The sequence below is a fragment of the Halichoerus grypus genome, chromosome 15 (assembly GCF_964656455.1).
Source record: "Halichoerus grypus chromosome 15, mHalGry1.hap1.1, whole genome shotgun sequence".
Lineage (NCBI taxonomy): Eukaryota > Metazoa > Chordata > Mammalia > Carnivora > Phocidae > Halichoerus > Halichoerus grypus.
The window spans coordinates 44,250,831-44,272,716 of NC_135726.1; the positions used below are offsets into that span (position 1 = coordinate 44,250,831).

A 21,886-nucleotide genomic window follows, 5' to 3' on the forward strand; every position below is an offset into this window, starting at 1 on the left:
GGAGGGCGGTGCTGGGTGGTGATGCGGGGGGTGGGCGGAGGTGGTGCTGGGAGGGCGGTGCTGGGTGGTGATGCGGGGGGGTGGGCGGAGGTGGTGCTGGGAGGGCGGTGCTGGGAAGGCGGTGCCGGGGGGCGGTGCCGGGGGGCGGAGATGGTGCTGGGAGGGCGGTGCTGGGTGGTGATGCGGGGGGTGGGCGGAGGTGGTGCTGGGAAGGCGGTGCTGGGTGGTGATGCGGGGGGGCGGAGGTGGTGCTGGGAGGGCGGTGCTGGGTGGTGATGCGGGGGGTGGGCGGAGGTGGTGCTGAGAAGGCGGTGCTGGGTGGTGATGCCGGGGGGGCGGAGGTGGTGCTGGGAGGGCGGTGCTGGGTGGTGGGGTGAAGGGGGCGAGGTGCTGGGTGGGTGGTTCCGAGGGGTGTCGGTGCTGAGTGGGAGGGTGGGGGGGGCCATGCTGGGAGGGCGGTGCTGGGTGGTGGTCGTGGGGACAGTTCTGGGTGGTGGTGCAGGGGGTGGTGTTGGGCTGTGGTGCGACTGGGGAGGTGCTGGGAGGGAGTGCTGGGTGGTGGTGCGGGGGGCGGTGCTGGGAGATGGTTCTGGGAGGGCGGTGCGAGGGGGCGGTGCTGGATTGTTGTGCGGCGGGGGGGACGGTGCGAGGGGCGATGCTGGGAGGTGGTGCCGGGGGTGCGGTGCGGGGTGGTGGTGCAGAGGTGGCGGTGCTGGGGACGGTATGAGGGGGCGGTGCTGGGGGAAGTGCTGGTCGCGGCCGTGTGGGGACGGCGCTGGTGGGCGGTGCTGGGGGCGGTGCTTGGGAAGTCGCGCAGGGGGCGGGGTGAAGGGGGAGGAGTCAGTGTGAAGGGGCGGTGCAGAGGAGCGGTGCGCGCGCCGTTTTCCTGCTTCTCGGAGGTTCCCGCTGGTTCTTGGTGTCGGGGGCTCGGGAGCTTTTCATCTTAACCGGGCAAGTCCCAGTCGCCGTGAGGGGTCTGTCACGGGAGACCTATTTTTGCGTGCGTGGTTGGAGGCGCGTCCTGCACCTCTCAGACTTTCGGCAAGGCCCAGGTTCACACTGACAAATGAAGGTAAACACCTAATCTGCGGGGCCTGTTGTACTAACACTGAATGTAGCTCTAATTCAGTGCTTCTCAAACCAGCATCAGCATCATCTGGAAATTTGTTAAAAATGCAAGGTCTTGGGCAGCAACCCAAACCTAGGGACTCAGAAATTCTGCGGGTGGGGCCCAGCCTTCTGTGTGTGAACAAGCTCTCCAAGGGATACCAATTTGAGAAAAGGGACTCTTGGTAGGTAACAGGGTCCACACGTATTTACTGCTGGATACTCAAGAGCCAGCCGCAGCAACATCAACCTCCTCATCATCACGAGTCCCACTGTGGGAGGGCAAATCAGAGACACCTCTCTACAGGGTAACGTGGAATATTTGTCAAAATAATGACTCTCTAATTCAGCAAGTAACAGTATAGGTGATGGTGATAATGTTCACGTGAAAGCACACTTTTTTACCATTTGGCTATTTTATTTTATTATTGAAAATACGTAGAAAAAATACATCATGCAGGAGAGTTTCATAAACAACAGGTAGGCCTATTGTGCAAGGGCCAGATTCTTACAGGCCACATGATTCAACATTTGAGAACATCAGGGTTAAATGTCCTTGAGTGGACACAATGGAACGGACGTGGTTTCAAGTTCATTACATAAGACGCTATGTCATTACTCATGTCTAATTCTCAGGCATTATTCAAGACACTTGCTGAGGAATGATACCAGGCCCTATTGTGCTAGGTATAGGGACCACCGCAATAGGAGGTTGTAGTGAGAGAGAGGGATTGAGATCAACTCTTATAGCCAAGCAACAGGTGGGGGCTAGGGGAGGGGTTCTGGCTAAACTGACCTAACAGGATTCTTGCTGAAGGCAGGTTAGGATGATGAGCTCCCCCCCGGGGGTGTTGGGGAATGAGGGACCTGATCAGATATCACCAGTGATCAGATACAGAGGGTAGTTCTGGTCAAACTGACTTTGGGATTCTTGCTGCAATGCAGAGAGGAACATGGAAGTCTGGAAGTCAGGGCCTCGTTGAGAAGAGAATTCAGAAGAGCCTAAGTAGAGGTTGGTCAAGGAGAATATCTTTGTCACAGGAACCAACACTTGCCCCTCTCCTGACTACCCTGTGGCATTCAGAGCAGCCAAATCCAGGTACAAATATCCGATCACGAGATATCCCAGCTTGATGTCCATCGGCTGGAGGTTACCAGGCCTTGTCCTCGACAAGGCTCGATCAGCCTGCCACCTGAACTTGCAGCCCACCAGGGAGCACAAAATAGATTACTTGTCACCTCTCACTCCCACTATAAGTTGTGGTTCAGGGACCTACCAACCTAGATTTCTATACATAGCAAAAGTGTCTCTCAAGAAAAAAGATATCTGAAATAAGATTATTTCAAGCCCCAAATGAAAATTTTAATGGAAAGTTAACCCATATAAAATGCAATTCTAATGATTATAACTTAAGAACAATGAAAAGTGATTCCAGGTGAAATCTTCGGGGTGATAGGGATGAGGATCTGAGAGAGGAGTGTATCTGTGGATTCCTGTCACTGTGCATTCTCTGTATAAGATGTGAATATTATCTCCTGTGGAGTTAGAACGATGGCATTACCATGCATACCATAAAATCATAGTATTCAAAATGGGACAAAGTGATGAATATTCTAAGTTCCCTATATTGTCTAGGAGAAAGGTAAACGTATTTATAACTCTGTGCACTAATGTGTTAAAATAAGTACTTGTAAATTTTAGCTTAAATAAAAGAAGTAAAATCAAAGAATGTACTTTCCAAACTAGAAAAAAAATTGGGGATTATATATTAGAAAGTATTTTTAAAGGACTGGGTAAAGAACCAGTGAGGCAAAGAAAACCCAAAACCCAAACACATCAACCTTTACATTAAATTACTATCAAATAAACATTCAAATGAGCATTCAGGGATTTTTAATGTCTCAAAATGCCCCTGAAGGATTAATTATAATTAATTTTTATATTTATAAGTCTGATTCTGCTTTTTGTTTGTTTATTCATTTGGGATTTTTTTTTTTTTTAGATTCCACATATGAGTGAAATCAAATGGTATTTGTCTTTCTCAATCTGACTTATTTCACTTGGCATAATGCCGTCTGGGTCTGTGCATGTTGTCAAAAACAGCATGAGCTCATCCTTTTTATGGCTGCATAATATTCCATCCACATCTTCCTTATCCATTCATCTATAGATGAACTCCTAGGTTGCTCCCATATGTTACCTATTGTAAATAATGCTGCAATAAACATAGGGGTGCATATATCTTTTTGAATTAGTGTTTTTGTTTTTTCTTTGGGTAAATACCCAGGAGTGGAATTATTGTATCATATGGTATTTCTATTATTAATTTTTTGAGGAACCTCCATACTGTTTTCCATGGTGGCTCTACCAATTTACATCCCTACCAGCAGTGTACAAGGGTTCCTTTTTCTCCACATCCTTGTCAACACTTGTTATTTCCTGTCTTTTTTTATTTTAGGCAATCTGGCAGGTGTAAGGTCAAGGATTAAATTTTTCGAATTAATAGACATTACATTTAGAGCAGCTTTAGGTACAGCAAAATTGAGCAGAAAGTACAGTGTCCCCATGAACCTCTTCCCCCACACATGCATTCAGGTCCTCCTTCCTTCAACATCTGTGTAGGGCTGTGCATTTGTTATAATCCATAAACTAACATTGACACATCAGCATTAAACAAAATGAATCCATAGTTTAGAGTTCACTGTGTTGTACTTTTGAGAAAGGGAAACTGAAGGAATCCTATTTTTAAAAAACTGCTTTTTTTGTCTTTTCCTGATTCAATTCTTGCTAGGACCCGCACCCCCAACCTTACACATGCCTTAATATATGTCGTCCTTGTGAGGGTCAGGGAGTTCGTGATTTCTTTGGAGTCTTCTAGCACAATAGCTAACATCTAAAGGGGTGATCAGGTGAGGTTGTCATGTACGTTTTCCAAGGTCACTGACTCCAGACACCTTGAGGCCAAGACCCCTGGCTCCAGGGTATAAGTGACTTATGGAGGACATCTGAGCACTCATCCTTGTTAGACCAGTTCCTGGATGCCTAAGAGGACACATATACCAGATCAGCATCCTCAAAACTCCAGACCCCAAAGATGAGACTCTCTCTCCTTTCCTTTTGAGTCTTCCAGATGTTCCGTCTGTATCTACTCTCTCTACATCTTCAGTAAACTCTGCTCTGACTTCCTGAGGGCTCGTGTTTGATTTCCATCCTGCCCGAAGCCAAGGATGCTCTTGGCTGGTACTGTGGGACCCCCTCTGGGTCCTTGGACCTGGCCTCCTTGCATAACTTTCTGTGGGTTCTGACAAATGTATAATATCCTGTGTGGTGTCTAAATGGGATCTCTCCTGATGAGATGAGGGCCCCCAAATGTGGAGCGACAATTGGGTGGAAGCTGGTGGCATGGGCAGTGAAAGAATCCACCTGAGGCAGAACAAAGGAGATAGACGTTTACTGAATATACCGCAAGGAGCCCGGGGCAGGACAGCAGAGGAGAGGCCATCTGCCAGGAGGCAGTGGGTGGGGACTGTTTTTAAAGGGGGAAGATGAGGAGGTATGACAACATATGGAATTCTCCATTTTTGGTAACTGTGCTTGGTTGTAAGTAGCCCATTGGTCAGTTAGGGCCTATGAATATTTTGAGATGGGTCTCCTGATGGGCCTGTCTGGATTCAGACAGGGGGTCTCTGTGGGCCCTTTCTACATTCCATCACTCAAGCCTGTTTGCCTAAAAGCGACCTCTACGTCTTGTAGCCATCATTATACTTTCATACAAAATACTTCCACTGCCCTAAAAAATCCCCTGTGTTCCATCTATTCATCTATCCATCCCTCCCGCCCCTGCAAACTCCTCATAACTACCGACCTTTTTACTGCCTCCATAATTTTGCCTTTTCCAGAATGCCATATAGTTGGAATCATACAACATTTAGCCTTTTCAGATTGGCTTCTTTCACTTAGTAGTATACATTTAAGTTTCCTCTAAGTCTTTTCATAGTTTGATAGCTCATTTCCTTTCAGCACTGCCTAATATTCCATTGTCTGGATGTACAATGCTTTATATATCCATTCACTTACTGAAGGGCATCTTGGTTACTTCCAATTTCTGGCAATTATGAATAAAGCTGCTATAAACATCCATATGCAAGTTTTTGTGTGGACATAAGTTTTCTCTTCTTTTAAGTAAATACCACAGAGTGCAATTGCTGAATTGTGTGAAGAGTCTGGTGAGTTTTGCAAGAAATTGCCAAACTGTCTCCAAAGCAAATGTACCATTTTGCATTCCTACCAGCAGTGAATGAGAGTTCTTGTTTCTCTGCGTCCTCAGCAGCACTTAGTGTTGTCAATGTTTTAGATTTTGGCATTCTAATAGGTTTGTAGTGGTATGACGTTGTTAATTTGCATTTCCCTAATGATATCTGGTGCTGAGCATCTTTTCATATGCTTATTTGCCCTCTGTGTATCTTTGGTGAGTTATCTCTTCAATATTTTGCCCAGTTTTTGTTGGGTTGTTTACTTTCTCTGTCGTGTTAGAAGCCCTTTGTTTGTTTTAGCTCACAGTCCTTTATCACATACACATTTTGCAAAAAATTTCCTCCCAATCTGAAGATTGGTCTTTTTACTCTATTGATAGTGCCTTTCATGGAGCAGAAGTTTTTAATTTTAATGAAGTCCAGTTAATCAATTTTTTTGTTTTATGGATTGTCCTTTGGTGCTGTATATAAAAAGTCACAGCCAAACACAAGGTCATTCAGATTTTCTCCTATGTTATCTTCTTCTTCTTCTTTTTTTTTTTAAAAGATTTTATTTATTTATTAGAGAGACACAGCGAGAGGGGGAACACAAGCAGGGGGAGTGGGAGAGGGAGAAGCAGGCTTCCCGCTGAGCAGGGAGCCCGATGTGGGGCTTGATCCCAGGACCCTGGGATCACCACCTGAGCTGAAGGCAGACGCTTAAAAGGCTGAGCCACCCAGGCGCCCCACCTATGTTATCTTCTAAGAGTTTTGCTGTTTTGTCCTTTAAATTTAGGTCTGTGAACAATTTCGAGTTAATTTTTGTGGAGATGAAAGGTCTGTGTCTAGATTATTACTATTATTATTATTATTATTATTATTATTATTTTGGTATGTAGGTGTCTAATTGTTCCAGTACCACTTGTTGAAAAGATTACCCTCTCACCATTGAACTGTTTTTGCTTATTTGTCAAAGATAAGTTGACTAGATTTGGGTCCATTTCTGAACTCTTCAAGACCACCATGCAGTTCTCCTATTCTCAGCAGACACTGACTGGGTGTCCTACAAATCTGACTCAATTCTGACTCTCTCTACCTGAAGTTAGCATCATATCCTGCAGATTAAAGGCTCAGTCTCACAAGACTGTCCCCTACTTCGGATGCCAGTTCCAAGTCCAGATTGTTACCTGTTACTGGCTGGCTGACTGACTCTAAATCAGAGGTTCCCACAACCTTCTCCGTGGATTTGATCACTTGTTAGAATGGCTCACAAAGCTCAGGGAAACATTTACCTACCCTTACCAGTTTATTAGAAAAGCTATTATAAAGAATACTGATGAACAGCCAGATGGAGAGGTACATAGGGCCAGGTCTGGAAGAGTGCCAAATGCAGGAGCTTCTGTCCCCATGAAACTGGGGTGCACCACCCTCCAGGCATGTGGATGAATTCACCAAAGTGGAAGCTCATCAAATTTTGTTGGTCAAGAGTTTTTATAGAATTTAATCTGTAGGGCGCCTGGGTGGCTCAGTTGGTTAAGCGACTGCCTTTGGCTCAGGTCATGATCCTGGAGTCCTGGGATCGAGTCCCGCATCGGGCTCCCTGCTCAGCGGGGGGTCTGCTTCTCCCTCTGACCCTCTTCCCTCTCGTGCTGTCTCTCATTCTCTCTCTCAAATAAATAAATAAATAAATCTTTAAAAAAAAAATAATAATTTAATCTGTAATGCCCCCCAACTCCCTTCCCAGAGGTCAATGGCTGGAGCTGAAAGTTTCAGCCTCAAATCACTTGATCTCTCTGGTGATCAGCCCCATCCTAAGGCTATCTAGTGGCCCCATCCTGAGCTCATTGGCATAACTCAGGTGTACTCAAAAGGGGTTCCTTATGAATAACAGACACTCCTATCACTCAGGAAATTCCATGGGTTTTAGGAGTTTTGTTCAGGGACCAGAGACAAAAACCAAATATATTTCTTATTATAGCACAGTACCTTTGATATGATGTGGGGGGAATGACACTTTAGCTCTATGATCTTCTTGCCCAAGTTCCATAACCCCAGTCTAATTATGAGAAAATCATGAAATAAATTCCCATAGAGGTACATTCTACAGTCTACCTGACCAGTACTACTCAAAACTCTCAAGGTCATCAGAAACAAGGAAAATCATAGAAACTGTCATGGGCAAGAGAGGCCTACAAAAACATGACAACGGAATGCAATGCGGCATCCTGGACGGGAGTCTGATGCATAGAAAGGGCATTAGGTTAAGAACTCAGGAAATTTGAATAAACTATGGGCCTCACTTAATAATAATGTATCAGCAATTGATTCATTCATTGTAGCAAATGTATCACATAATGTAAGATGTCATTCCTTACATTCCTATATACCTCATTGGTATGAGGGTGGGAGAGGAATCTAGGAACCCTCTGTACTCTCTGTTCATTTTTTTCCTGTAAATCTAAAAGTCTTAAAGTATTTTATTAATTTTAAAATTCTGGGCACTCTTAGAGTTCACAAGTGTGATGTGAACAGAGGATATGGCAAGAAAAGTGTGAGGACAAAGGATCAGAGCTACAGTGCTGTTGTTTGCAGGTATGGAAATTGGGACTTGCATATATGAATGCTTCCAATGAAGTTCAAGGTTAATCTTTTGATAGTGTTGTCTCCAGAGAACCAAATCTCCAATTTCTATATGTGGACTAGTGTAGATGGGAAGACAGGAGGAAAAATAGTGTTAACCTGTTGATAAGTATGGGTATAGTTAGTAAGTCCATTACAATATTTGAAAATGTCGGAATTGACCAAATTGGAATCTTCTATAGCCCATGTCTATGTGTGTAATTCTCATAGATGTTCCAGTAATTATCCCATAGAAGAAGAATTGATGTGGCCTCGTAGGTAGAGAGCAGAAAGTCCTCAAAGCCACAGATAAAACCTTGGACCAGCGAAGGCCAAGTTTCTCTGAGAGTTTTGCAATTTTAGATCTAATGATCCATTTGTCCACTCCATCAAGACAGGGCAAAAGGAACAACCCAGATAGAGAAAAGTTGTTCTAACAGAAATTTAGCAACAGCAAGCGGTGGTCCTCTTATATGGGAAAGCTTTGATTCAGTGAGGGAACACCTGCATAATGGTAAGGACATGTTCATAACCATAATATATAGGAAATTGAATAAAATTTCCAGTAGGAAAAGGGTCCTCCTGGAGGTGGCTTTCTTCCTTGCCCCACCATTACAATTTTACCAGGATTATGTTTTCAGCAGATGGGGCAAAAGAATACCCATTGTTCCGGGTAAAGAGTAAAATTTTCCCACGAGTACCAATGGAGTTAGCTGATCTAGTTTTTCTTTCCCATTTTGTGAAAGTCTTAGACTACATTTCAGGCAAGGGATTGAGGAGAGCCCAAACGGCCATCTGGGTGTCTCCAAAGTTTATCTGGATGCAAAAGACATCCAGCTTGTTTCCAATTGGCCTTTTAATCTTAGGGGCTTTGAGCTGAGAGCTTTTCATTTCTTCTATTTGAGGGTCAAATGGAAGGCAGAGTAGATTTAATATTCTGTCTGGTTGTTGTGGAATTGGGACAGATTTATGAGTTGCTGGATTGGCATGTTTGTGAGCTGCTAGCTTTAGCAAGTTCCCCCTTTGCTTTGGAATCTTATTGCCCGTATGAGTTTCTATTTTAAATATGCCCACTTCTTTTTTTTTTAAATTTTTTATTGTTATGTTAATCACCATACATTACATCACTAGTTTTTGATATAGTGTTCCATGATTCATTGTTTGTACACAACACCCAGTGCTCCATGCAGAATGTGCCCTCTTTAATACCCATCACCAGGCTAACCCATCCTCCCACCCCCCTCCCCTCTAGAACCCTCAGTTTGTTTTTCAGAGTCCATCCTCTCTCATGGTTCGTCTCCCCCTCTGATTCCCCCCACCTTCATTTTTCCCCTCCTGCTATCTTCCTCTGTTTTTTTTTTTCTTAACATATAATGTATTATTTGTTTCAGAGGTACAGATCTGTGATTCAACAGTCTTGCACAATTCACAGTGCTCACCATAGCACATACCCTCCCCAATGTCTATCACCCAGCCACCCCATCCCTCCCATCCCCCACCACTCCAGCAACACTCAGTTTGTTTCCTGAGATTAAGAATTCCTCATATCAGTGAGGTCATATGATACATGTCTTTCTCTGATTGACTTATTTCAAATATGCCCACTTCTTTTGGTAATAATAAATCCTCTAAGTGATCAGCCACACATTTCCCATATTTAATTGGTGTTCCAGTTGCAGTCATAAATACCAGTCGTGTACTGTTAACCTTAAAAATAAAAATGTCAATTGTCTTACCAGCAAAATGGGTTTATTCAGAGTAAGAGAGAATTACAATTCAAGACACGCAAGCTACAGCAAAACCATAGGCAAGGCCAAAGAACAAAGGAGAGGAACGCTCTTTTATAGAGAAAAAGGGGAATTTGGGAGGGGCTGTTAGCAACAAAAAGTCCATCGGAGTAAACTGAGAGTCCAAAGTGGAGTGGCTTTTCATTGGCTAAGTTATAGCAGTCTCTCATTGGCTGGGCTGTTGCTGGGCAAGGAGAAAATCTTCCTTCCCAGCTCCTGGGCTGGTAAAGGAGACTTCTTCCTGTTGGAAAATGCAAAGTACGTCTCTTCCTGTTGGCTCTGCAAAGGACTGTGAGGAGTGGTATGGCGTGAGAGCTCCCCCTTCTGGCCTGTGACTCCATTTTATTTTTTTATTTTTTAAAAGACTTTTATTATTATTTTTAATTGGCTCCATGCCTAGTATGGAGCCCAGTGTGGGGCTTGAACTCACGACCCTGAGATCAAGACCTGAGCTGAGATCAAGAGTTGGACGCTTAACCCACTGAGCCACCCAGGCACCCCCTGACTCCATTTTAAATGAGATTTTCTTTATTCAGTTTCACATTTACAAGGAATGTAAGGTTTCAAGGGACAAAATATAACTTTGCTGTCCAGGTGCAATATTTAGAACATGATATCTCCTCTGAGGGAAAACCCTTTTCCTCGGGACTATCAAGACCATCTTTAACTACCCTCCGCCTGAAACAAAAAGACAACTCTGGGGCTTTCTAGGATTAATTGGATATTGTAGGAAGTGGATTCCTAATTTTTCTAATGTAGCATCCCCTTTATATGGTATAATTTAGGAAACTACTTGACCTCCTACAATGGGACTCACTTTCCATGATGGCATTCAAATCCTTAAGGACCTTCCTTTCCTCTGCTTCCACCTTGAGACAAGCAAATTATCCTTTGCCTTTTCCCCCAGTCACTCATGAGAGAGAAGGACACGCTTTAGGTGCCTTATCTCGGAAGCTTAATGGAAGCTAAAGGCCCACTGAGTATTTCAGCCTCACTCCAGACTGTGTGGCTGAAGCCTTTTCTTGTTTTAGAGCAGTTGTGGCAACAGCAAAATTGGTTCAAGTTACAATGGACCTTGTGTTGGGTCATAGCCTGAATTTTATGTATGCTGTGATGCCCAGATCCTTCTCCTAACTGAAACACTGTGTGTGTGTGTGTGTGTGTGTGTGTGTACACCTCTCAGCTTGCCTCTCTTGAGATTTGTTTGCTCTCTCCTCTCACATTACCATCCCCTGTTGTTCGAAATCTTAACCTTGTGCTCTTCTTCTTCTCCTAACTGGAGGATAACCGTGTGATTGCATTGCTGCCACCGAAACTTAACCCTTCCTCATCCTGACCTTTTAGAGGTTCCCCTTACAGACCCAGACCTCACCCTCTTTGTTGATGGATCTTATCTCCTCACCTCAGACGGAACATTCCAGGCAGCATATGCCACTACAGATGTCCAGAACCCCATGAATATGAGTCTCAGCCTGACACAAAATCATCCCAGGTAACAGAATTCATCCCAGATAGCAGAACTTATGATTCTCACAAGGGCCTGCACTTTAGTTAAGACTAGGAGAATTAATATCTGCATAGATAGTAGATAGCTTTTGAGCTAGAACAGTGGAACCGAATAAAAGGGAATGTCATTTAAGACGGAGTCGGGAGGCCAGAAGGGGGAGCTCTCATGCTGTACCACTCCTCACAGCCCTTTGCAGAGACATACTTCGCATTTTCCAACAGGAAGAAGCCTCCTTTACTACCCCAGGAGGGGGAAGGAAGATTTTCTCCTTGCCCAGCAACAGCCCAGCCAATGAGAGAGTCACAACTCAGCCAGTCTTGGACTCCCAGTTTATTCCAATGGACTTTTTGTTGATAACAGCCCCTTCCAACTTCCTCTTTTCTCTGTAAAAGAGCTTCCTCTCCTTTGTACTCTGGATTCCCACATTGTTTTGCTGTAGCTTGCCTGTCCCGAATTGTAATTCTCTGCTATTCCTGAATAAACCCATTTTGCTGGTAAAATCATTGACAGTTTTATTTTTAAGGTTAACACAAGCCAGAGCTTCTAGTTAACTGTCTAACCGTGAGTTACTGAACCCAGTAGAACAAAGAAGGTCCTCCACATATTGACTGAGCACTGAATTATAAGAGAAGCCCAGAATCTTCAGATTTACACTTAACATTCACACAAAACAAGTGGGGACTTTGGAAAAACCCTGGAGCACGATGATCTAGGTACACTGTTGACTTTCGCGTGTGAGGATGAATAGGAATTGGGGGTTAGATAAAGGGGGTCTGCTGAAGAAAGCAGAGCATAAATCAACCACGATGAAAGAAGTCACGTCAGAGGGTATAGAAGCAGAGATAGTGTTGGGGTTTGGGAAAAACAATATGCATTTTACAATTTCATTTATGGCTCACAATTCTTGGATAAGTTGGTAACCCTTTCTATTAGGTTTCTTTACAGGTAGAATAGATGTGCAGCAGGGGCTAGATGTGGAGATAAGAAGCCCTTTGTCAAATAATGTATGAGTGATAGGTCTGAGACCACAAATCACCTCATTTTTAGGGTACTGTATTGAGTTAATTTAGGGAGAGACATAGTGAGGTCTATATGCATCTTTAAAGGCTCTGCCTCTCAGAGGTTTCCTACATCTGTCATTCCTTTAGCCTACAGTGAGTCAGGAATGTGAATGAGCATGTCCCAGATGTGGGGCTTATCAAGGGCTTCGGAAGCTCTGAGAGGTCAAGAAAACCTGGGTCATCTATCAAAACTGTCAGAGGACACAATGAATGGGGGAAGAGTCTAGAACTTCACAGGTTAGTCTCTTGGGTCACGTTAAATATTAACATTACAATTAGAAATCAAATCTCTGCCTAATAGCTTAAAAGAGGTTGTGGAGCTTAACCAAAAAAGCTGTGTTGGGCATCATGGGGTCTAAGAGACAAAGAAGGTTTTTTTTTTTTTTTTTTTTTAAGGTTTTATTCATTTGAGTGGGGGGAGAGCGAGTATGAGCAGGGGAGGGTGCAAGGGAGAGGAAGAAGCAGATTCCCTGATGAGCAGGGAGGCCGACATGGGGCTCGATCCCAGGACCCTGAGATCATGACCTGAGCCGAAGGCAGATGCTTAACCGACTGAGCCACCCAGGGGTCCCAAGATTTCATTCTTTTTATGGCTGAATACTCTTCCATTGGGTATATATAGCACATCTTCTTTATCCATCCATCGAGTGATGGGCACTTGGGTTGCTTCCATAACTGGCTATTGTAAATAGTGTTGCTATAAACAAAGGGGTGCCTGTAGCCTTTCAAATTAGTGTTTTTGTATTCTATGGGTAAATACCCAGTAGTGGGATTCCTGGATCGTATGGTTAATTCTGTTTTTAACTTTTTGAGGAACCTCCGTATTTTTTTCCAGAGTGACTGCACCCGTTTGCATTCCCACCAGCAGTGCATGAGGGTTCCTTTTTCTCCACATCCTCGCCAACACCTGTTTTTTCTTGTGTTTTTGATATTAGCCATTCTGACAGGTGTGAGGTGGCATCTCACTGTGGTTTTGATTTGCATTTCCCAGATGATGAGTGATGTTGAGCATCTTTTCACGTCTCTGTTGGCCATCTGGATGGCTTCTTTGGACAAATGTCTGTTCATGTCTTCTAGTGCCTCTTCATTATTGATTGTTTTCAAAGTATTACTATTTCCTTCTCAGTTATTCTTTCCATTAAAATTTAGAAATCCCCTTTCAAGTAATCAAAAAATAATTCCCTAGCACATTTCTTTTTTTTTTTTTTTAAGATTTTATTTATTTGACAGAGAGAGACACAGCGGGAGAGGGAACACAAGCAGGGGGAGTGGGAGAGGGAGAAGCAGGCTTCCCGCCGAGCAGGGAGCCCGATGCGGGGCTGGATCCCAGGACCCCGGGATCATGACCTGAGCCGAAGGCAGACGCTTAACGACTGAGCCACCCAGGCGCCCCTCCCCAGCACATTTCATGCAACTTGATGGTCAAGGTGGTTGGGCCTGATGCCTTATTGTCTGTGGTGTGGAAATAGTACCTCTGAGATTACTTTTAAGATTTCTTTGGGGGTTTATATCTCTTTTTAGGTTTCCTCTTTTTTCAGCCTGTCTTTGCAAATTATAGTTCCAAGATTAATGTTTGTCATTTAAATTTTTAATTAATTAGTGTATTTTTGTACGTCTTTAAGTAAATTTGTTTTAATGCCATCTCAGGAGATGAAGGGCAGTGATATTCACATCTGTGTGTCTGGGCTTAGGCACAGGTTTGATTCCTGGCTCAGCTGCTGTGAACTTTAAGAAGAAAATGTTTGTAAAGCCATCAAGTTACTAGTAATCAAGTTGTCCGTTTTATGCTAGGAGTGTTTCTGATGTTGTTGCTTTCAAAATACACAAGTTCTTACCAACAACTGCCTCAAATGATGGTGGTATCAGTTCTTGCTCCACACATATGACAGGTACCCGAGACTTGAACCCCAAACTACATGCCAGCATCGCGTGGCTTCTCACTGTCCTCTCCAAAAGCTTGGCCAAGCCACCCCCTGCTCATCGGGACCACTCTTCAGGGTTCTAGGCCCTGAGGATTAAATAGAATCACCACGCTATTCATCAACATTCTGTATCTTACTCTTCCCTCTCATACAACTCAACTACAGCCCCTACATATCCCCGAGTCAACCAGCTGTTTTCTTATAACCCCTGGATTTTCGAATCTCTGAGATGCCTTTGCCTTAACATGAGACCGTGCAAAGTTGGGGATTTGATCTGTATTATAATCCAGCCATCCACAGGATTAGACTTTGGGTTTAGTTTTCAGAAATCTCAACTCAGTGACGGAGGGAGATAAGGGATCCTTTTAGGACAGTTGTAAAAGCTTTCTGTCCCTTACCTTGACTTTGAGCTGAGAATTGGAAGCTCTGAGCTCATCTTCTTTCTGTACTTCAAAGCAACCAACCAACCAACCAACCTTTTAAATTTTCACTAAAATGATCTATGGCAGCAACTATGTGGTTGGTCATCTAGAACCTTACGTCAGAGATGCTTCAGTACAGGTATCTTGATTGCAGGTGTCGTGTTGGTCCCAGCCTGTCGAAGGTAATGTTCTCAGCTAGGAACACCTGAGGCCCTCACCAGGCCCATATTACTTGTAGGGAGCCCCAGACATTCCCCCCAGCAGGGCCAATGTTGTGGCTGGCCTGGATCTTGTTCTTACTTTGATTTCAGGATGCACTTTGGGGAAAACCATCGGAGCATCTTGAAAAACAAGACTAATTACTCACAAGTCTCAGCATGCCGGGGCCACAGAGCAAGGTCACAGACAGACAGAGAGAACACAGACCTGGGGCTCTGCCTTTATTAGGGTCTGAGGATGGGGTCTCTGGGGTTTCACAAGGTCACTCTATATTGGCTAATTTGAAGCATGAGAGTGGGAATCAGGGCATGGGAGACTGGAGGCAGGGTCACTCAAGAAGCGTCAGTTGTTCTTTTTTTTTAAAGATGTATTTATTTTAGAGGGAGAGAGAGAGCGCGCGCACGGGGGGAGGGACAGAGGGAGAGAATCTTCAAGCTGACTCTGCACTGAGCAGGGAGCCCAACACGGGGCTCGATCTTGCGACCCTGAGATCATGACTTGAGCCAGAACCAAGAGTCGGATGCTCAACCGACTGAGCCACCCAGGCGCCCCAAGGAATGCCAGTTTTCATGGCCACCTAGTGTCTGCGGAAAGGAGAACTTCATGGGTGTGGGGGTGCCTAGTTCCTTACCTGCTTATTTTACTAGTAGCTATGTCATGCAGATTTCAATATGTTTATCTGGAGTGGATGTCTGTTGAAATGGAGGCCTTGGCAATCAGTGCTTAACGTCAGACATTACCCTACAACAGGCAATAATAACTTTAGTCACCGGTGTGCCATGGCCCGCCACAGACAACCATTGTCTCCTCCACCATCAGAAACAGGGGCGTGAATGCAGTTGAACCTGGTCACATCAGAGAACCAGTCCGGATTCCTATCCTTCAGATTCTGTTCCCTGGAACCACTCACCATACCAGCGCTGTCTATCCATCTGAATTCAGCCAGGGAAGCAGAACCGCTCTGAGGATGCTGGGGTAAGGGATTGCTTATAAGAATCAGACCTTGGGGCGCCTGGGGCGGGGCTCAGTCGGTTAAGGGTCAGGCTGTTGATTTCAGCCTAGGTCATGATCTCAGGGTCCTGGGATCGAGCCCCACATCAGGCTCCGCGCTCAGTGGGGACTCTGCTTGAGGATTCTCTCTCTCTCCCTCTGCCCCTCCCCCCACTCACATGCTATCTTTCCCAAATAAATAAATAAATCTTAAAAAAAAAAAAAAAAGAACCGGACCTTCTACAACTGCTTCACTTCCACCAACCAAATCTCATGCCAAGTGCTTTCCTGGCCAACTCTAACCCCAAAGCATGCAGGGCAAGGGCTTCTGAGGAAGCTAACTCTAGTGTAGTGGAATAAACTGCCACAAGATCCATGCAGCGGATTTTTTTTTTTAAAGATTTTATTTATTTATTCATAAGAGACAGAAAGAGAGAGAGAGGCAGAGGGAGAAGCAGGCTCCCCACTGAGCAGGGAGCCCGATGCAGGGTTTGATCCCAGGACCTGGGATCATGACCTGAGCCGAAGGCAGACGCTTAACCATCTGAGCCACCCAGGCGCCCCATGCAGTGGATTTTAAATGAGATGTTTACATGAATGAGTTGGAAAGGAATTAGGAGGATTTTTCAGGGAAATTATGATTAGAATCCTGACACACATGTTTGATTGCCCACAAAGTATTTTAATGGACGTTCTAGAACTTGATCTTCGGCGCTGACCTTCGGAATGACGTCCATTTCATAGTCAAAGACACTTAAGTGATAGATTAAGAGAGTGGCCTGATGGCACGTGGTTAATAAGGCAGAATTGGTCCGAGGTCTATCTTACCCACTTCCAAACGTTTATGCTCTGTTCTGGACATGGCAATAGAGAGCTCCTGGCCCCCCTTCTTGATCAGTGTAGATGAATCTCTGAGAACCGTGTCCTCGTTCTCTCTTTTACAAACTCATCTCTCCCTCCCGTCATTTTACACATGTCTTGATATTTCCTCCCTCTGTACTTAGTTTTTCATTCATTCTCCCGCAAAATGTCCAACTTATTTCTGTAGAAAAAATTCCCCCTTTTCTACAGAACCCCTCACGCCCTCTTGTCACACACCTTGCCAATCTCCTGACATCGTTCCCAAAACTTCTCTCTCTTACAGATCTTCTTCCATGGGAACCTGTAACTTTTTGTTACAGAAAAGTCTAAAGATTTGGGTTCTAATTCTGGATTTAACTTTCCCCCAGGCCACAACTTTTCCCTCTAAGCTTTAGGTTCCTCGTTTCTCAGATGTGGGTTGACTAGGATCCTGTGTGTGAGACCACTTTGTAAACTCTAAAGCACTAGAGAAATGCCATTAGTTGTTATCCTTTCTTGTGGGATTCTCAAATGAAAAAGTTGATGCTGAAGGATCCACCGAATAAAAAATATTGCTCGAATTTATTGACAGGAGCAGCAGAGTCCTTGACCGGAATCAGCCTGGAGTGGACCCTGAGGAAGTTGTGCATACCAGAGGGGCAGGTACTGACAGCCGGCTGGGTGGAAAGTGGGTAAAAGGAAAACACTAGGGAATAATTCTCCCTGGCTGCCCTGGTTTGGGTTCCCTGTGTGGGATGGCTTCTATCCAGGCCTGGGTCTAGCCCTGGCGTGTATGGATCGTCCAGAGTGAATCAAGGCCAAGGTTTAATCCGGTATTGGCAAATGCTGAAGAATAAGGGGTTTTGAGTCTCCTAGGTCTGATTTGAATCCATGTAAACTGTGAAATGGCCAGGTCACCCAATTTCTCCGTCCTTCAGATTGCTAGCTACAACATAGGGGTGACGGGAAGGTGGAAGGTAATTTACAGCATTTGTGAAAACCTATACTTAGATATAAAAGGTTTTGCTCATGATGGGTGCTCAATGAATTCTGCTTGCAGGAAGAAATATTTCATAATATTCGTTCCCTCGGCACAAGGAACATAGCTTACTCGTTGACGCAACCCCAGATCTTGCTCAATGCCAAGACACACTATGGCCACAAGAAAAATCTTCCAAATGAATAAATAAATGGATGATACAGTAAATAAAGAGTTCATGAGCCTAAAAGTGATAGCAGGGGGAGCCAAAAGCGAAAATGTCATCTGGCCTTGGGTGTGCAGTTGGTGAGGTTGTGGTGTCCTGCCTTCTCCGAACTATAAGTTGTCGTGGAAAACAGTGCACGTATGTAGGAGACCATTGGCATTTTCTCTCAAGATGAGGGCGCTTGAGTGGGTTTTTTATGTCTAAGAGACCTTAGTTTTACCTTATCTATGAACTATCTCATCATCGTCTTTGCCCATTTTTAAACTAGATTGTTGTTTTTCTTATTGATTTTGAGGAGTTCTTTATATATGTGGAAAATTAACCCTTTGTTATATGAAGAGCGATTATTTTTAGCATTCTATTTGTGTTTTTTTTTATGGCCTTATGTTCCTGACATCATACATAGAAAGACCACCCCAAAGCTGAGATTAATCTTTAAAAAATACTTTTCCATGCTGACTTACGTATTGCATGGATTCCCGTGCCTTATGTTGAGGCCTCTGCATCATTCGGAATGGGTCCTGATTTGAGAGGATGGCTCTCTATGTCCTACCCTCCTCTGGAGCGCCACTTTCTAAGATGGGCCTGACACCTAGTAGGTACTCAGTGAATATTTGTGGAATGGATGCATAGATTAACACACAGTTCTTCCAGTACATCCTCTCCCGAAACCGTTATTTTCTGTTGCCCATGCTGCTTTACTGCATTTCAGGGGCCTCCGTACTACATATTCTAACATGGCGGCTTGCATCATCCAAGCGTGCAAGCCAGGAATTGAAAGAGACTGCTATTAAGACAGAAGTCACAGTCTTTTGTAACCTAATCATGGAAGTGACATCCCTTCACATTTGCCACATTCCATTGGTTAGAAGCAAGACATGAAGTCAGGCCCCCACTCAAAAGAAGGAACTTACACAAGGGCGTGCCTCCCATTTTTCTTATTTCTCACAGGAAAACTCACTCAGAGCATGTCCCCATAGAGCAAGGTGCATGGATGTTTCTCCAAGAAGGAGACTGTCTGCAGTCTCTCCCCAGGGTGAGAGGCCACTCGGCTCTGATCGCACTGTCTGCCGTCTCCAGGGTGGTTACCTAACTAGCCTTGCTAAATCTTTCTTCGTAATGTGGGGTGGTAACTCAGTATGCCTGGCCCCAGAATCTAGAAAACATCTTCTTTGGCTCTGAAAACCATGGAAGATGTGAACCCAAAAGTCCTGGGAAACAGGTCTGTTTTTCTGCGTGTGTGGTGTTTGGTTCTGGTTTACAGAATGCAAATTTAAAACGTAATGTGTGAAGACAAAAGGAAAGGTCAGGGGTTTGAAGGCAACCTTTGTGGGGAAAACAACTTCTGTTGTCCCATGATATATTGGGTGGATGTGGGTGTGGAGAGGCCAGGCAGAGATACCCAAGTGGCCCCAGCTGCCATTCATCTGCCTTAAAATGTTCTTCTTCCGACGAAACTCAGCCCAGAAATCCTCTTCTGCTCCTGCTGCCCCCTGGATGCTCCAATCAATCAACTGTACTGGGCAAGACTTCTCAGATGCCAACGCTGAGGAGCGTTAAGTGGCTTCTGATCTGAGGTCCAGCACTGCCAGAGAAGGAGAGGCCGGAGCTCAAATGAAAGTAAGCCCTTGGCTCGGAGGAAATGCTTCTTCCTGCCACGGGAAGAGCCAGTACATCCTGAGGAAGCCACATGTTTTGCAGAGTCTGAGCTCAGCCTGGCCCAGCGGGGAAGAGCATGAATTTGCAATATTCAGGGATGCAGCGTGTGTCTGAGGCTTTTACCTGAATCCAACCCAGGCTCCAGGGGAGAAGATTTTATAGGGGTGATGAAGAGAGTCAGTGTTCCTGTCCACAGATAGAGACACACGAAAGAAGCCACGTGGCCAGTGTGGAACTGAATACTCCCTTCACTTAGACGCAGGCCCGCATGCTTGGGCAAGAGCCCTGGTATGTGTGGTCAGTGTGGGCACATGTTTAGGCTGAGAGTGACTGGGGATTCTGATAAAGAGATGACAGGCAGGCAATGAGAGGAGGGGTGGTGTGTTAGTTGTCTACTGCTGCGTAACAAATTACCCCAAGACTTAGTGGCTAGAACAACACATGTGTATTATCCCTCAGGTTCTGTGGGTCAGGAGTCCCGGCATGGCTTAGCTGGGTGCCCTGCCCTGGGTCCCTCCTGCGGCTGCAATGGAGATGCCAGCCAGGGCTGACGTCTCCTCTCTTGGCTCAACCAGGAAGGAGCCACTTTCTGGTTCATTCCTTTCTCCTGGGCTGTCGGACTGAGAGCTTCAGTTCTTCACTGGCTGTCGGCCAGAGGCTGCCTTCGGGTCCTTCTCTCCAGTGTGGTAGCTGTATCATCAAAGTGTTTAAGCCAAGAAGGCACTTGAGAGAGTCTGCTAGCAAGACAGAAGTCGCAGTATCTGTAATCTAATCACGGGAGCGACATCACATCACCTTTGCCATGTTCTGTTCATTAGAAGCAAGTCACAAGGTCAGGTCCACCCTCAAGGAAGGAAATTACACCAACGACAGGTGGGGGTGGGCATTGCAGGCCCTCTTAGAAGTTGGCCTTCCGCAGGAGAGGATGAATCTGTAGGAAAATACCTATTCTTGAGAACTATTTAAGGAGACAAACTTTTCAATGAATTAAATGGCAAAGAAGAAAAGTTATAAAAATGCCAGTCTTTCTAAAACACATTAGGGCCGATTTCCTGATAGTTTATAAGCACTGAACTTAATTTCTAATGAGATGGCCCTGTAAAAATAGTAAATAATGAAAAATAGGTAACTTGCCTGTAATTAATTGAAACCAGAGGTTCCTCACCGCCACCCCACACCTGGTCAAATTCAGAGTATTGTCCCCAGGGGAGAGCCTGAGAGTGTTCCAGTTACCTATGGCCCCATAACAATAAGCCAAAGTTTAGTGGCTTAAAACAACCTTTGTATTGCTTACAGATCTGCAGTTTGGACAGGGGGGTTGGCTCATGTCGGCTGCGCTCAGCATCAGCTGGGGCGGCCTAAAGACACGGAGCTGGAACCTTCTCCAGGTTCGCTCACTCACATGTCTGCAATTGATGCTTCCTCCCAGCGGGGGCGCTGTGGCCAGGACACTTACCGGCGGCCCTTCTATGTGGCTGCTAGAGCTTCCTCACAGCGTGGTGCCTGGGCTCCAGGGATGAGCATCCTGAGAGAAACTGAGGCAGGGTGTACTGCCTTTTATGACTTAGCCTCAAAAGACTCCTAGTGTCATCCCCACCATAGTCTTGGGCCTGCTGGACTCGGGGAGGGAATGTAGATCTCACATCTTGATTGAGGAGTGTCTCCATCATAAGAAGATCATTTTGTAAGAAGGGCACGTAGGATGAGGTCCATCTTTGGAAAATACGATCTGCCACAGAGAGCAAACTAGCCCCCACGCCATCCTTGAGCTTTCATGTCAGTGACAACAGAGCTCATAAGGTGAACAGAAGTGTGTAGTCGTGAGAAATAAGACAGCAGGTGTAATGCTGATAAATAAGAAATACAATCAGGCACCTGGGTGGTGCAGTCAGTTGAGTGTCCGGCTCTTGGTTTTGGCTCTGGTCTGATCTTAGGGTCATGGGATGGAGCCCCCCCCATGCCGGGCCCCTCGTTGGGCTCCATGCTGAGTGTGGAGTCTGCTTGGGTTTCTCTCTCCCTCTCCCTTTCCCTCTGCCCCTCCTCTCCTCTCTCTCTCTCTCAAATAAGTAAATAAAATCTTAAAAAAAAAAATACAATCCTTTCTCCCTCTTCTCCCATTGAGTGGGAGACTGGGAATAGATCCATCAAAGACATTGTGCAGGGCCACTGTGCCAAGCCTGTGGGCTTGAGAGTCTCACTTGGCCAATTATCGTAAAGCCTATAAAACTTCCTGTATTACTTTTCTATTGCTGCATAACAAATTACCACAAATTTACCAGCTTAAACAACACCCATTTATTACTTCGCAGTTTTGT

At 45.1% G+C, this 21,886-nt stretch overlaps 1 protein-coding gene and 1 long non-coding RNA gene across 5 annotated transcripts in view; both read left to right on the top strand.

Annotated features, from left to right (window-relative positions):
* The first annotated feature begins 863 nt into the window (after nucleotides 1-863).
* LOC118545941 (uncharacterized) lies at nucleotides 864-11,753 on the top strand. 2 transcript variants are annotated; one of them, XR_004922313.2, is made up of 3 exons: nucleotides 864-1,072; nucleotides 11,154-11,238; nucleotides 11,475-11,753. It is a non-coding gene; the product is annotated as an uncharacterized LOC118545941 (long non-coding RNA). The 2 variants fall into 2 exon arrangements; XR_013444379.1 differs by lacking the exon at nucleotides 11,154-11,238.
* Nucleotides 11,754-15,583: 3,830 nt separating this feature from the next.
* GRAMD1A (GRAM domain containing 1A) overlaps nucleotides 15,584-21,886 on the top strand; it is a 44,974-nt gene continuing 38,671 nt past the window's right edge. For 2 of the 3 annotated variants that reach the window (XM_036108514.2, XM_078063486.1), the window contains exon 1: nucleotides 17,300-17,370. Coding sequence is in view for 1 of the 3 variants with exons in the window: in XM_078063483.1 (XP_077919609.1) it covers nucleotides 15,845-15,852; nucleotides 17,300-17,370 (79 nt within the window). In the remaining 2 variants the exon portion in view is untranslated. Of the gene's footprint in view, nucleotides 15,853-17,299; nucleotides 17,371-21,886 lie in introns of those variants that run through there. The other variant, XM_078063483.1, reaches the window with a different exon arrangement.